We start from the raw sequence: 16906 nt of genomic DNA, 5'->3' as shown, positions 1-16906 counted from the left end.
TCTACATTTGGACCTTGTTGTTTTCAGGTTACTTTTGATAAGTTATATATATTTTTCAGTAAACAGTTCGTTTGTTGAGATTTTTCAAAGTTTCTGGCATACAGTTATTCATGGTTTTCTATAATTTTAAGGTTTCTCTTTTATTGCTGTTGCTACCTTCCTTTACTCATTACTGGTCTTGCTTACTAGTTGTGTTGGCCAGGATCCCAGCAGGGAATAGATGGCATAATCGAAAGGGGTGCTAGGCGTAGGGATGGTGAAGCAGCCTGGGACCGGCAACCACGGGAAGCTATTTCCACTCCTGGCCCTGAATAGGCAGGGCCATCTGATTTGACCCCTGGCCCCCAGTGGAGGAACTCAGCCACTGCTGGTCTGCAGCAGGTGGGGTGGGGTCTGGGGAACAGATACCACTATCTCACCATCCTCTCACTCTGTCAGTGCCTCCCATTAGCTAAACCTTGGTGAAGCGGCACATACAGGTCAGCCTGCTGGACACAGGGCAGGTGGAGAAGGATAGAGAGTGGGTCTACTGGGGGTCGGAGGGGAGGGTGAAGGAACAATGGCCAGCTCACTTGCACTGTTTTCTTTTTGTTCTTCTGTTTGTCAGAGGGTTATTCATTTAATTTTCTGCATTTCAGGTCATATGCTCTTAGATTTATTTATCTGTTCTGCTTTTCTTTTTATATTAGAAAACTACCTGTGCGTTCAGGAACCCCTACTGTATATATGTTTGAGGACAGAGCTATGTCTTCTATATTTCTCATCTTCCCTCTCCTTCTGCACCGATTTTCTCAGATTTATCTTCTTCCTTGTTGAAGTTCTCCAGAACATGAAGCTGCTATTTACTGCCTCTCTTGTGGTGGTTAATGCTGACTGTAGGACTCTAGGTTTTTCACTTCTGATCAGTTCTTCTTATCTCATGTTGCTCAGTTTTCACAATTGATTTTTCCAGTTTCAGAAGTACAATTGTCTCTTAAATCTTACTGAGTTCGCAAGTCAGATTTCTACAGAATGTGTTATTTTCTTTTTTTCTTTTTGCAGCGATTTTATGTAACAAGGAGGTATCACTTTGAGTTCTTAGAAAAATGATACCCTTCCTTTTGAGTGGTGATGGTTTCAGTAGGTCTGGTGATTTTTCTTTTCCAACAAAGAATTGTCAGGAAAAATTTGATCAGTTTTTTTTTTTTTTTTTTAGAGATTGGAGTGGGTTTCTGCCTGAATCTTCTTCCCAAAGATAAAAGGATCAGCAGGGATGGGGATGGGAGCCCCCGATCCAGGATCCACCTGATGGGATTGAGTGATGGGGGTGTGGTGTGTTGCACGGATAAGGGGGTTTCCTCCCAGGGGTCTCATGAGAAGAACCCTCTGGACCCAGAGGCTGCTGGGGTAGGTGCTGGGCCGGTCCCTGATGACACTGTAGACGTCTCACCCCCAGTCCAGGCAGGCCACCTGGACTGCCTCCTCTTGCTTCTGACCTGATGGCTTCTTTTTCTCACTCTTTGGCTGGGATTCTTTGAGGTTTGGGTGGTGAACTGTGAACACCCTTGGTTCCTAGGGCATACGCACGTTTTCTCTTATCTCTACATGGGGTCCAAGTGGCTTTTTTTTTTTAACATCTTTATTGGAGTATAATTGCTTAACAATGGTGTGTTAGTTTCTGTTTTATAACAAAATGAATCAGCTATATGTATACATATGTCCCCATACCTCCTCCCTCTTGCGTTTCCCTCCCACCCTCCCTATCCCACCCTCCCTATCCCACCCATCTAGGTGGTCACAAAGCACCGAGCTGATCTCCCTGTGCTATGCGGCTGCTTCCCACTAGCTCTCTATTTTACCTTTGGGAGTGTGTATATGTCCATGCCACTCTCTCACTTCTTCCCAGCTTACCCTTCTCACTCCCCATGTCCTCAAGTCCATCCTCTACGTCTGCATCTTTATTCCTCTCCTGCCCCTAGGTTCTTCAGAACCTTTTTTTTTTTTTTAGATTCCATATATATGTGTTAGCATACGGTATTTGTTTTTCTCTTTCTGACTTACTTCACTCTGTACGACAGACTCTAAGAGGTCCATCCACCTCACTACAAATAACTGAACTTCGTTTCTTTTTATGGCTGAATAATATTCCATTGTATGTATGTGCCACATATTCTTTATCCATTCATCTGTTGACGGACACTTAGGTTGCCTCCATGACCTGGCTATTGTAAATAGAGCTGCAGTGAACATTTTTTTCAATGTCTCTTTTTCAATTACGGTACATGTCTCTTTTTCAATTACGGTTTTCTTAGGGTATGTGCCCAGTAGTGGGATTGCTGGGTCGTATGGTAGTTCTACTTTTAGTTTTTTAAGAAACCTCCATACTGTTCTCCATAGTGGCTGTATCAATTTACATTCCCACCAACAGTGCAAGAGGGTTCCCTTTTCTCCACACCCTCTCCAGCGTTTATTGTTTGTAGATTTTTGTGATGATGGCCATTCTGACTGGTGTGAGGTGATAACTCATTGTGGTTTTGATTTGCATTTCTCTAATGATTAGTGATGTTGAACATCCTTTCATGTGTTGGTTGGCAGTCTGTGTATCTTCTTTGGAGAAATGTCTGTTTAGGTCTTCTGCCCATTTTTGGTTTGGGTTGTTTGCTTTTTCAATATTGAGCTGCATGAGCTGCTTGTATATTTTGGAGATTAATCCTTTGTCAGTTGCTTCATTTGCAAATATTTTCTCCCATTCTGAGTATTGTCTTTTTATCTTGTTTATGGTTTCCTTTGCTGTGCAAAAGCTTTGAAGTTTCGTTAGGTCCCATTTGTTTATTTTTGTTTTTATTTCCATTTCTCTAGGAGGTGGGTCAAAAAGGATCTTGCTGTGATTTATGTCATAGAGTGTTCTGCCTATGTTTTCCTCTAAGAGTTTTATAGTGTTTGGCCTTACGTTTAGGTCTTTAATCCATTTTGAGTTTATTTTTGAGTATGGTGTTAGGAAGTGTTCTAATTTCATTCTTTTACATGTAGCTGTCCAGTTTTCCCAGCACCACTTATTGAAGAGGCTGTCTTTTCTCCATTGTATATTCTTTCCTCCTTTATCAAAGATAAGGTGACCATATGTGCATGGGTTTATCTCTAGGCTTTCTATCCTGTTCCATTGATCTATATTTCTATTTTTGTGCCAGTACCATACTGTCTTGATTACTGTAGCTTTGTAGTATAGTGGCTATTCGGGGTCTTTTGTGTTTCCGTACAAATTGTGGAATTTTTTGTTCTAGTTCTGTGAAAAATGCCACTGGTAGTTTGATAGGGATTGCATTGAATCTGTAGATTGCTTTGGGTAGTATTGTCATTTTCACAATGTTGATTCTTCCAGTCCAAGAACATGGTATTTCTCTCCATCTGTTTGTATCATCTTTAATTTCTTTCATCAGTGTCTTATAGTTTTCTGCATACAGGTCTTTTGTCTCCTTAAGTAGGTTTATTCCTAGGTATTTTATTCTTTTTGTTGCAATGGCAAATGGGAGTGTTTCCTTAATTTCTCTTCTAGATTTTTCATCATTAGTGTATAGGAATGCAAGAGATTGTGTACACTAATTTTGTATCCTGCTACTCTACCAAATTCATTGATTAGCTCTAGTAGTTTTCTGGTGGCATCTTTAGGATTCTCTATGTATAGCATCATGTCATCTGCAAACAGTGACAGTTCTACTTCTCTCTGATTTGGATTCCTTTTATTTCCTCTTCTTCTCTGATTGCTGTCACTAAAACTTCCAAAACTATGTTGAATAATAGTGGTGAGAGTGGGCAACCTTGTCTTGTTCCTGATCTTAGAGAAAATGGTTTCAGTTTTTCACCATTGAGAACGATGTTGGCTGTGGGTTTGTCATATATGGCCTTTATTATGTTGAGTTAGGTTCCCTCTATGCCTACTTTCTTGAGAGTTTTTATCATAAATGGGTGTTGAATTTTGTCAGAAGCTTTTTCTGCATCTATTGAGATGATCATATGGTTTTTTATCCTTCAGTTTGTTAACATGGTGTATCACATTGATTTGCATATATTGAAGAATCCTTGCATTCCTGGAATAAACCCCACTCGATCATGGTGTATGATCCTTTTAATGTGCTGTTGGATTCTGTTTGCTAGTATTTTGTTGAGGATTTTTACATCTATGTTCATCAGTGATATTGGCCTGTAGTTTTCTTTTTTTGTGACATCCTTGTCTGGTTTTGGTATCAGGATGATGGTGGCCTCATAGAATGAGTTTGGGAGTGTTCCTTCCTCCACAATTTTTTGGAAGAGTTTGAGAAGAATGGGTGTTAGCTCTTCTCTAAATGTTTGATAGAATTCTCCTGTGGAGACATCTGGTCCTTTTGTTTGTTGGAAGATTTTTAATCACTGTTTCAATTTCATTACTTGTGATTGGTCTGTTCATATTTTCTACTCTTCCTGGTTCAGTCTTGGAAGGTTATCCCTTTCTAAGAATTTGTCCGTTTCTTCCAGGTTGTCCATTTTATTGGCATAGTGTTGCTTGAAGTAATGTCTCATGATCCTTTGTATTTCTGCAGTGTCAGTTGTTACTTCTTTTTCATCTCTAATTCTGTTGATTTGAGTCTTCTCCCTTTTTTTCTTGATGAGCCTGGCTAAAGGTTTATCAATTTTGTTTATCTTCTTAAAGAACCAGCTTCTAGTTTTATTGGTCTTTGCTGTTGTTTCCTTCATTTCTTTTATATTTATTTCTGATCTGATTTTTATGGTTTCTTTCCTTTTGCTACTTTGGGGTTTTTTTGTTCTTCTTTCTCTAATTGCTTTAGGTGTAAGGTTAGGTTGTTTATTTGAGATTTTTCTTGTTTCTTGAGGTAGGATTGTATTGCTATAAACTTCCCTCTTAGAACTGCTTTTGCTGCATCCCATAGGTTTTGCGTCATCGTGTTTTCATTGTCATTTGTTTCTAGGTATTTTTTGTTTTCCTCTTTGGTTTCTTCAGTGATCTCTTAATTATTTAGTAGCATATTGTTTAGCCTCCATGTGTTTGTATTTTTTACAGTTTTTTTCTGTAACTGATATCTTGTCTCATAGCGTTGTGGTCGGAAAATATACTTGATATGACGTCAATTTTCTTAAATTTACCAAGGCTTGATTTGTGACCCAAGATATGATCTATCCTGGAGAATGTTCCATGCACACTTGAGAAGAAATTGTATTCTGTTGTTTTTGGATAGAATGTCCTATGAATATCAATTAAGTCCATCTTATTTAATGTGTCATTTAAAGCTTATGTTTCCTTATTTATTTTCATTTTGAATGATCTGTCCATTGGTGAAAGTGGGGTGTCAAAGTCCCCCACTATTACCATGTTACTGTCAATTTCCTCTTTTATGGCTCTTAGCATTTGCCTTATGTATTGAGGTGCTCCTATGTTGGGTGCATAAATATTTACAATTGTTGTATCTTCTTCTTGGATTGATCTCTTGATCATTATGTAGTGTCCTTCTTTGTCTCTTGTAATAGTCTTTATTTTAAAGTCTATTTTGTCTGATATGAGAATTGCTACTCCAGCTTTCTTTTGATTTCCATTTGCATGGAATATCTCTTTCCATCCCCTCACTTTCAGTCTGTATGTGTCCCTAGGTCTGAAGTGGGTCTCTTGTAGACAGCATACATGCGGCTCTTTTTCTGTATCCATTCAGCCAGTCTATGTCTTTTGGTTGGAGCACTTAATTCATTTACATTTAAGGTAATTATTGATTTGTATGTTCCTATTACCATTTTCTAAATTGTTTTGGTTTGTTTTTGTAGGTTTTTTCCTTCTCTTGTTTTTCCTGTCTAGAGAAATTCCTTTAGCATTTGTTGTAAAGCTGGTTTGGTGGTGCTGAATTCTCTTAACTTTTGCTTGTCTGTAAAGGTTTTAACTTCTCTGTTGAATCTGAATGAGTTCCTTGCTGGGTAGAGTAATCTTGGTTGTAGGTTTTTCCCTTTCCTCACTTTAAATATGTCCTGCCACTCCCTTCTGGCTTGCAGAGTTTCTGCTGAGAGATCAGCTGTTAACCTTATGGGGATTCCCTTGTATGTTATTTGTTGCTTTTCCCTTGTTGCTTTTAATATTTTTTCTTTGTATTTAATTTTTGATAGTTTGATTAATATATGTCTCGGCATGTTTCTCTTTGGGTTTATCCTGTATGGGACTCTCTGCGCTTCCTGGACTTGGGTGGCTATTTCCTTTCTCATGTTTGGGAAGTTTTCAACTATAATCTCTTCAAATAGTTTCTCAGACCCTTTCTTTTTCCCTTCTTCTTCTGGGACCCCTATAATTCGAATGTTGGTGCATTTAATGACGTCCCAGATGTCTCTGAGACTCAGTTCTCAGTCCTCAGTTCTTTTCATTCTTTTTTCTTTCTTCTGCTCCCTGGCAGTTGTTCCCACCATTTTATCTTCCAGCTCACTTATCTGTTCCTTGCCTCAGTTAGTCTGCTATTGATTCCTTCTAGAGTACTTTTCATTTCAGTTATTGTGTTGTTCATCACTGTTTGTTTTCTCTTTAGTTCTTCTGGATCCTTGTTAAATGTTTCTTGTATTTTCTCCATTCTGTTTCCGAGATTTTGGATTATCTTTACTATCATTACTCTGAATTCTTTTTCCGGGTAGGTTACCTATCTTGTCCTCATTTATTTGGTCTTGTAGGTTTTTACCTTTCTCCTTCATCTGTAACATATTTTTTTGTTGTTTCTTTTCTTTTTTTGGTGGGTGGAGCTGTGTTCCTCTCTTACTGGTTGTTTGGCCTGAGGCATCCAGCCCTGGAGTTTGCAGGCAGTTGGATAAAGCAGTGTCTTGGTGCTGAGATTAGGACCTCTGGGAAGCCTCCCTCTGGTTAATATTCTCTGGGGTCTGAGATTCTCTATTAGTCCAGCCATTTGGACTCGGAGTTCCCACCATAGGAGCTCAGGCCCGACCTCCGGCCTGGGAACTAAGATCCTGCAAGCTGATTGGCACAGCAAAACAAAAAAAAAAACCAAAACAAACAAACAAAAGGAGAAGTACAATATCAAAGAATAAAATTAGAAAGATAAAAAATATATTAGGAAAAATAAAAATATAATTGAAACAACTGGTCACTGGGGGTTCCTCCTGTCCCCTTAGGTGTCCGTGGTCCCCCACCAGTGCCTGGTAGGTGCCCTAGCTGTGCGGAGACATGAAGTACACATCCTCCTAGTCTGCCATCTTGACTCCCCAAGTGGCTTTTTTGAATGCAGAGTTTCCAACCCTTGTTCTCCCATCCCATCTTGTCCAGATGTTTGCAACACTCAAGCAAGAAAAAAAGAGAAAACACGTACAAACAATTAGAAATTAGAACTGAAATATAATGAGTTACAAAGGAGTTTAAAAAACAGTTATAGAACATGCTAAGCAGATCAGCAGAGTGAGACAGACACTAATGAGGCTCTCGAATTTCAGAGTTTGATTTCTCTCTCTCTCTCTCTCTCTCTCTTTCTCTCCCCATGGGGCTCACCGTGGTAAAGGATGCTCTGGGCATGCATGTCAGTGGTTATTTGGCTAGGAAGAGCCACACGGAAGTAGTAGTTTTATCTGAGAGAATGAATAAAATGCCATGAAGTAGTTTCTTCCTATTTCCATTTGCTTATCCTTTTACATTTGAGCAAAGCTTCCCAAACCATGATTTGAAAGTGCCCTTCCCGGGGGAAGCATCTTCCTGCTGAGAACAGTGTAGGCACCTGTAGTCACCCAGCAGCTGTTGGGAGTCACATGGGAAATTTGCTGTAGGTACCACTGCATTTGAGAGTGGAGTAATCTCATACGGACCAGGGACACGGGAGACTGGGATGGCCCAGGACCATCCCAACCTGGGTGTCCAGCGGGAACATTTCTAACACGCTCGCCCTGAAATGTGACCCAATCACTAGAAGGAGTAGCAGCTGAGGACTGTTGTCAGCACCCTAAATTTTTACTAAATCACCATAAAGAGGTGGGAAAGGCCTGGATGGAAGCCATTGCCCCCAATGAGCACACTGTCTGCATTATGTTCCAGTGCAGTGGTTGTCAAAGATGATTTAGTTGTGGAATCTTCACTTTAAACATTTTACATGGAAGATTTTGTGGGTGCCTGTGTGTGCATGTGTGTGTGCTCATGTGTATATGTGTATGTTATGTATCTGTATACGTGTATGCACATGTATGTATACGTTTATGCGTGTAGGACCAGAGTGAAGTGCAGCTGCTGGTGAGTGCAGGAGGCCAAGGGCTGCCCCCCCCACCTCCCTGCAGAGTCCCCAACGCCCCATGGCATGCTTTCCCAGGGGTTGTGTGTGGCAGGGGTGGTGGTGGTGGTGACACTCTATGCTTTCCCTTAAAGATCTACTGATTTGGCCCCAGGGATGACGTGGGGGCCCCACGCATTGGAGATGCTGAGATATTACTATCTAAGGGGAAAGTATCCTCTTTTCCCATTGTGCTAGCTTTTGAATTCTCATCTGTTTGAGTAGTATGGAGCTGTTTCTTTGTTTCAGTGTTGCTAGAACATCTCTGAAAAAGCCATGAAGGCTTGTCTGCCACACTTGATTAACTAAAGGGTCTTCCTGTTCTGTACGCTGTCTCTGTGCCTTTCCTGGTGACTCTGTGTTCTTTCTTTCTTTCTGTTTACAAGCTGATGTTTGGGGCCTGTTCAGTCTCTTCCACAAAGAAGAACCTAGGGGTAAGATGGAAATAAAGACACAGACCTACTAGAGAATGGACTTGAGGATATGGGGAGGGGGAAGGGTAAGCTGTGACAAAGTGAGGGAGAGGCATGGACATATATACACTACCAAACGTAAGGGAGATAGCTAGTGGGAAGCAGCCGCATAGCACAGGGAGATCAGCTCGGTGCTTTGTGACCACCTAGAGGGGTGGGATAGGGAGGGTGGGAGGGAGGGAGACGCAAGAGGGAAGAGATATGGGAACATATGTATATGTATAACTGATTCACTTTGTTATAAAGCAGAAACTAACACACCATTGTAAAGTAATTATACTCCAATAGAGATGTTTAAAAAAAAAATTAGCTGCCCTCACCCAAATAGGGCACCGTTCTCCCCTGGCCTTATTTGCATATCTACAGGAGGAAGTGTCACGAGAACAAGCAGTGAAAGATAAGAGCAGAGCAGACTTCCAGCTGTCCTCCGTGTGTAGGCGCCTGGCAGGCTCTGCAAAGAGGGTTGAGGCTGCAGGGGATGGGGATGGGGGAGTTAGGCTGGGGTCTGTGATGGTTCCCTGCTTCCCAGAACATCTGCAGGAGGTGAGGTGGTACTAGACTACGGATTCATCCTGGCCATCTCTGAGATAAGCCAATTGTGGTGTCAGTTCAGGCTCTAAAGACAGGAAGGGGAGTGGAAAGACGGGAATTAAAGGGATCAGAGGAAGAGAGGAAATTTTCCTATGAGAAACGAAGAGACATGTGGAAGTGAAATTACCCAAAACATTCTCCAAAACTTTCTTTTAACATTCATTGTTTCAAAAGGCTTTAAAAATTGTAAAATTAACTACTTAAAATTGTAAAACTTCTACACAGCTAAAAAGAAAATAAATCAGTAAACACTGTTAAAAATAAATAACTCCAAAATATATTGTAGTATATTTCAAAGTCTTATGAATAAGTAAGCAAAAGATGATTTTAAAAATGTGAGACAAAGACATGAAAAGGAATTCATGGGAAAAGAAATACAAATAGTGAAACATATGAGAACACGTCAACCTTTCTCATAAAGAAAGGCAAATTAAAGCAAGCCATCATTTTTCTTTCACCTCTCAGATTTGCAAAAGATTAAAATGTCTGATAACAGCCAGTTGGCAGGGTGTGGGGAAATAGACTCTTTCATATCCGGTTAGCAGGAGACACAATGTGAGAACTTCATTGGAAGGCAATTGTTCATCTCTATCAAAATATAAGGTGCCTGCGTCCTTCAGCCCAGCTCTTCTTCTTCTAGTGATTTATCCACAATCTCTAAGAAATGTCAGCACATGTAGTGTTCAGTGTGTTGCAGGCATTCTTCTAAATGCTTAATCTACACAACGGGTAGATGTTGTTTTATCATTCTCCCCTTTTTACTGGTGGGGAAACTAAAACTCTGGATTCATCAGTGTACACAAGAGGTAGGAACAGAGATGTTCACTACAGCATTATTTATAATAGTAAAAAGCCCCAAATAACTACGTGTCCATCACTGTAGTGTAAAATGAACAATGGCATGGCCACACGGTAGAACATGACTTAGGCAGATTGCTAATGTTTTTTTGGTGAAAAACAGCAAATTTCAGAACAACGTATATAGTATGATGTTATTTGCATTTAAAAGATATGCATATATAAGTTTGTGTGTATGTTTAAACATTTTGGAATGATTTACAAGAAGGAGTAGGAACTCTAAGGAACTCATAGGAGCCGGGGAAGGAGACATTTATTTTTCATTTTATATCTTTCCATGTGGTCTTAAATTTTTTAAATTAGTGTATAATTTTAAAATCTAGTTAAACAATACCATAAATGTTTAGGACTGGGCACATAGGAGGGGTTAAATGAATGAAACTTTTGTACTGAATCATCTCCTTGATCGCAGAAACAACATGAGCGTCTGTGAGCTGGAGTGTGGCCCCTGCCTGGGGGTCCAGCAGGGGTGGGCAAGTTTTCAAGGTCTGTGAGAATCCCAAGTGGGGGAAATGGGGGCAGGGAGGTTATGGTGGGTGAGAGAACAGACCAGCCATTTCAACTGAGAGTGTAAGACCCAAGTAGCGTTCTCCCAAACTCCTTATGCCTGTGGGCTCGGCAGCCGAGCCAGTGGACCTCCGTGGCCATCTGCTGTCACCAGGCTTCTGTAGGCTGGGTCCCCCACCTGGACCACCCACCAATGGGCCCCTTTCCCAAGGTGGTCAGACTTGACAACTCCCACTTCCTCTCAAAGCTTTTAGGAGAATAAAAAGTAGCTCTTCTTCCTTCTCACATTGGAGACCTCTGGACCAGAGGAAGGTTGAGCTTCTGGAAAGAAAAGAGAATCCGAAATTCCTTGCACTTCTGCGTTAGAAGCAACCCTAAGGCTCACCCACCTGCTGCTGGGAAAATCTGGGTCTCTGAAGGGATGGTGGCTGGCCTTTGGGAGGATGAACCCATGGGGCACAGTCTCCAGGAGAGGCAGCCACAGGGGGTAGTGGAGCTCCGTCCAAAGCTGACTGAGCTTTGCCCTGCCAGTGCCGCCCCTCTGTGGCAGTGCCCACCACCCATTCGGCATGTTCCCGCCATGCTCAGCCCCACTGGAGTCTCATTTCTTCTTGAAACACCCCTTCTGGCTCCATTCATTTGGCCAACATGACAGCCCAGAGGTTTAGGAAGCCCTTTCAGATGGCGGACTCCTCTAAATCAGACCACACAGCTAGCTGTCAAGCGCCAACGTACATCACGTCCCAGAGATCCCACCCGCCTTTTCCTGAGGCTCCTTGAGTGCTGGGGGGGTGGGGAGTGGACAAGCAACCCTGACTTTGCCCAGGATTGCTTGATGTCCAGAAAAAGGAATGCATAGGTTCTCATTCAGCATTTGGTCTATTTCAGGTACCGGAATTGCGTTTACACTTACAGGATTCTGCCCAATGAAGATGATAAATTCACTGTTCAGGTAAGTCTTTTAGAAACTTTGAAATCTGACCCTGACTGGAACGTATATTGGCAGAGAAGGAGTGAAAAAGAGGAAGAAGGGAAGAAAGCAGGTGCCCCAAGCCGCCTAGACACGGGGGCTTGTCTTTCTCCTAGAAGAACCTGGGTGGCGTTGCTTAGCGGGTAGACTGTGACCCTGCAAAGGGACCTGCCCCGGGACATGATGGAGCAGACACAGCAGATGTTATCTGTGTTCATGGGTGTGAAGGGGAAATAACAGAAAGGAGGATACTCAGAGACCAAGGACAAGTGACTGTGGCTTGTTGGTTGTTTTCTTCAGTGCATTCAAATGTGTGACAGTAAGTGGGCCAGGAAGGAGAGAAGGGAGGGTACTTGTGGGAGAACAGATCGTAGTTTCTGAGGGGTTAGAAGACTGCCCTAAGGATTAGCATGAGATAATATCTTTCAATTTGTAGAGATCTGTTCTGTCAGAGGCTGATGCTCATGGCATCTGATTTCACTGTGTAAAGTCCAAACGTGTAAAACTTGCATTAAAGGTTAAAGAGCGAATTCCCTGGCAGCCCAGTGGTTAGGACTCGGTGCTTTCACTGCCGTGGCCCCGGGGTTCGATCCCTAGTCAGGGAACTAAGATCCCGCAAGCAGTGTAACGTGGCCAAAAAAGAAAGAAAAAAAAAAAGTTTAAAGAAAGCCATACTAGGTGCGCCAAGTCCGGGAAGACCACCTTCCATACAGTTTGCGTGACAAACACCACGGGTGTTGTGTGACCACAATGCATGACAACCGAGGGATGTGGAGGCCAGGGGAGCTATATGTAATCTGGCTGCACCAAGAGAGCAGGGGGTGGGCAGGAAAAAGGGGGTGATGCTCTCGGTGTCCACGGTGGGAGCAGAGGAGTCACACTCAGCTCTTGAGCCCTTCGTGAGAGGCACCCACAGGCAGAGTGCCCCACCCACGTGCCAAGCAGAGCAGCCAGGATAGAGAAGGGTTGGGACACCGTGTCGTGGAGAAGCAGCGACAGAGTCTGTGGGGTTTAGTTGGAAAGAAAGTAGAGGTGGAAGGGGCGAGTTGGCGTGTAATCACTGATTCCGGAGGTGAAGGGAACAATGCATTTTGTGCAGAAGTCGGATGCAGCGGTACAGACGGAGCTGGAATCAAGGGCAGGACAATAGGCAGGTCCCTGGGGCACAAGTCACTGGAAATGTGTCAAGAGGGAGTTGTGTTGAGTAGAAAGCTTCTGGGAGACTATTTATGGGGATCAAAGAAATCATTTCAGTGAGCCACTTGGGACAGAGATAGAGACCTCGGGGCCACACGTGAGCCAACCCAGGTGATCACGACGCTGCCTTCTTGGAGGCTGGGGCTGTGCTGCAGGGCTTCCCTGGGGATGCAAGTTTGGGCTCAAGCAGAATTGCTTCATGTCCTAGAGGTCAGGCTGAGCGCTGCTTCTGGCTTCTTCGTCCTTCCTGTACATACATGCATCTGCACTGGTATCTAAAGAGCATTCATTGGAATGTTTTTGGATCGTCTAGGATGCCCCCATGTCTCAGCCTCGGCACCAGGGACAAACGTTGGTACCTTAATGTTGGACGGTTCTTTCAAGACTTGGCAACCACTCATCAGTGGGATGGCTGCCTCTCCTATGGGCTCCTCACCCATCAGGGATGAGGCCGCCTGAAGGGAGGCCTGCCCGGGGCAGGCAGTGGGGCTCAATGGCCTCGAATTTTTTCCAAGTCTAGGACTGCATGAACTTTCCCACAGAGGTTGGCGTCCTTGATAGGTGGTTTGCTGAAAGGAGTCTAAACTCTCTTAAGTTAAAAGTTAGTTGGTGCTTTTGATCTTTTTTCCCCTTGTGGTTTTCTTCTATTCCTTCAAAGGGAAGAAGAATTTAAGTATGACTAGGCCTTAAGCTGGAAAAGACATGACTTTGTGGCTTCTATAGAGTTTGTACGCACGGCTTGTATACGTCTAGACTGCGTCTAGGTCTGTTCCCTCTGGCCTTTACCTCTTGCTGCTGTGGCGTCCCATGCGGCTGCCAGTCCTGCAGCAGCTGGGGCCTCATCAGGCTTTGGGGGTTGAAAAGAACAGAGACTTGCTTTGGCTAACTTATGCAAGGGGGGCGGGCGGCCCTGGTGGAGATGCTCGGTGCAAGGAGGGAGAAGGCTGGGGCCTGGGACCAGAAGGGTTGGGGCCCTGCAGCCCAGGTGCTACCTGCCACGACTCAGCCCTTCTCAGTGGGTCTGCCCTTCCCCACCAACAGGCTCACTCCTGAGTTGCCAGTCCCAAGAGGGAGTACGGTTGGCTCGGCCCCATCAACAGCTTCCTCTGCAGGGGCCCTTTCAGGTCTGTGTATGGAGCAGGGGCCCGCGCACGGCTCGTAGAAGGGGGTAGAGTTGTGGGGACAGAGCATGGTTACCTGGGCCCACACTCAGCCAGGGTGGTGGGCAGGCAGGTGTCACAGAAGAGCTGGCACCCTGCTAGACGGGTCTGCCCCCGACCCCGGCACTGGGCCCGGGACCTCCTTGGTGGCCAACACCAGGTAACCAGGGGACAGGGAGCTGGGGGACCTAGGCAATTTTCACTCTTAAGGATACACCTTCCTATAAAAATACAGCACCTCACGAGATGATCAGAGTAGCTATGCACCCACGAGCAGGTTAACGCACGCGCACTGTTAGGCCGCGTCTCCGGGTTGTCGAGCCCCAGCAGTTACCGTTCGGGGTTTATTTTAAATCCAGTTCCTCTTTTCATGTTGAGGCAAAACCTCATACTCTTTTCTGAGCTTAGCCACAGTTTCTAAATAACTCAGTCCTTACACCTGAATCTGTTTGGTGCTACCAGAATAGGAGGCTCCCCGCATAAGAATCTGGCCTGAAACGTTGCCAAGTGAAGCAGCAGAAGCTTTCATCTTATTCTAATTACCTTATAGCTCTTCTCACTGGGGCCTCTGGCTTTCTGACAAAACCAAAGAGCCACTCGGTCTTCATTCCTTGCAGAGCGACCTCATGAAGTCGACCGCGGGTTGTGGCCCGTGACAGTCCATGAGGCTCAGGAAGGGGAGCGATCCTGACGCCTGGTTGCTTCGTTCTCACTCCACCTTTCTCTGACTTACAAAAAATCAGAGATGGGAGGGAAGTGTGTAAGCTGTAACTTCATTCAACCCCCGTGCTTTAAGCATGGACGTGGCTGAGCCCTGCAGAAGCAAGGCCTCGGGCCCCGTCTCCAGACCTGCCCGGCTAAGCCGTCTTTCTTGGACCCCAGAAAGTGTGTCCAAACCCAGCTAGGTGTTGAATCCCTTAGAGAAGGACAGACTCTGCCCCAGGAGGACAGGGAGACAGGGAGAGGTAGCCTCTCAAAGGGAGAGCCCTCTTTTCCTGCCACCGTTGTAAATATTGATAACGTTTGATCACACGTAACATTTGGCCTTTGGGCTAAATCAGTGAGGCACCTGGAACTCAAGCAGACCACCCTGTTCCCAGCTGGTTCAAGTCAAGAGTGTGCCAGCCATGCGGCCTTGGGCGAGAGTGTGACTCTACTGGAAAGTGGGAATCACACACATGCCTCCCAGGGTGCGTGTAAAATACCCAGCCCCGGGGAGTGGCCGGCGTCGGGGAGCTGCATGGCCGTTACCGTCTTTATTTGCTGTGAGAGGGAACAGACCTCCAAAGGGACGATGGCATCTGTGAACCAGCATAAGTCAGTTCTACCTTGTGCTCCACTGAGGGAGGAGGGAAGAATGGCGGGAAATGGGATGGAAAGAGAAGGAGAAAGACAATGAAGAGAGAGGAAAGAAGGAAGGACCGAATGAAAGAGGGAAAAGGAGAGAAGGAAAGAGAAAGCTAAGAGGGAGGAAGAAAAAGTGAAGGAAGAACGAGGGAGGGGTAGAGGTGAGTGGGGTGGGCAGTTCTGACAGAAGAAAAGATGGAAACAGGCGTGGGGCACAGAGGCAGCAGAGAAGGGGAGGGGAAGGGACACAGGCGGTGTTCTAGAAGGTTCTAGGCAGTGACTAGGGGTGGCAGGAAGGGGGCAGTTTTCGTGGCAGTCAGGCTCCCTCAGCTCTGCTTCTTGGGCTGTGGATTTCCACAGTTTTCTCAGCAGCCCGTGGATTTGTTAAGTAGCTGTTCAACAGCCACCCTTGACCCTGAGAATCTTCCAGACTGGAGGCTGAGCTGCCGGTGCTGGGGGTGGGCAGGGCTCTGAGCGCCACCCTGTGAGGCCAGAGGAAGGCGGGTGCGCCCAGCCCCTCAGCCTTGAGTTTCCCGCACCGAGAGTGTGGGTTTCTCATAAGGCCCAGACTCCCTCCCTGCCGTGGACAGGGAAGTGGCACTCCCTGGAATGAACTCTGAGGCTCCCACTGCCTTTTGCAATGACCCTCCTCCCTGGGACATCAAGGCCCAAGTTCAAGGCGGGACGTGCAGTCCTGATGGGCCAGCTTGAGCAGAACTGAGGGGAGGGCCGAGGGCTGTCACGTAAACGGCCCGACGCCACAGTCCAAGTGGATGGGGCCCTTCGGCTCCATTCCTACGACCCTTCAACTCTTGCTGTTTTTCTCACATCCTTCCTACCAAGAAGAATAAAGCAGAAAATAAAAACTGCCCCTGGCCCCCCATCACAGCGATACACTCGCTACAAACTCCCTGTCTTTTCTCAGCGTTGAGATTCTGCGCAGGATATTGACTGTTGAAATCAAGAGCGGAACACACACAGGTTTTAAGGCAAGTTTAGGTGAAGAGGGAATTGGAAACCATGAGCCTCATAGACTCTCGGTCTCCTTTCCCCATTTAGAAGAAAACCCCGGCGCTTTGAGCTGTTCGGGTGAGAGACTCATGACTCAGTTCCTGCTCCCCGATGGTGGCTGTCACGTTGCTCTGGGCAGTGTGGCTTTTGGAGAGAGAAAACAAAACAACTTTCTAAAAGCCGTTCCGTCACAAGTGTCCAGGAGGGTTGACGGTTGAGCCATTGTTATTAAGCTCAGGAAGAGGGTGGCAGCTGTTACTGTTCTGAGTGGTCACCAAGTGAAGTAAAGATTCCGTCTGAGCTGCCGGGCGAAGGATGTGGCTCGAGAACACACTTCCTGACATTGCACAAGAGGGAGCAGAAGAGGCACAGGCGACAGAAGCCATACGCGGCCGGGGCCACGTCGCAGGACTCCGCGGCCATGCTTGAGGGCAGGGGGCCCGGCAGGCCCCACAGAGGCCAAGCAGTCCCTTTAGGCCATCGCTGCCACATTCTAGAAGCGTGCATTTTATGTAATTTCATCTCAGTTCATTT

General features: G+C 45.2%; 1 protein-coding gene across 1 annotated transcript in view; it reads left to right on the top strand.

The window, feature by feature from the left end:
• The window catches only part of INPP5D (inositol polyphosphate-5-phosphatase D), a gene marked incomplete at its 5' end in the record, with an annotated part of 131392 nt that overhangs the window by 9797 nt on the left and 104689 nt on the right, over positions 1-16906 (top strand). The window contains one exon of the mRNA XM_082658363.1: positions 11576-11639. Within this exon, the coding sequence (XP_082514489.1) occupies positions 11576-11639 (64 nt within the window). The remainder of the gene's footprint in view (positions 1-11575; positions 11640-16906) is intronic.

The sequence above is a fragment of the Grampus griseus genome (assembly GCF_964374135.1).
Source record: "Grampus griseus genome assembly, chromosome: 7".
Taxonomy (NCBI): domain Eukaryota; kingdom Metazoa; phylum Chordata; class Mammalia; order Artiodactyla; family Delphinidae; genus Grampus; species Grampus griseus.
This window is presented reverse-complemented; position numbering and strand designations above follow the sequence as displayed.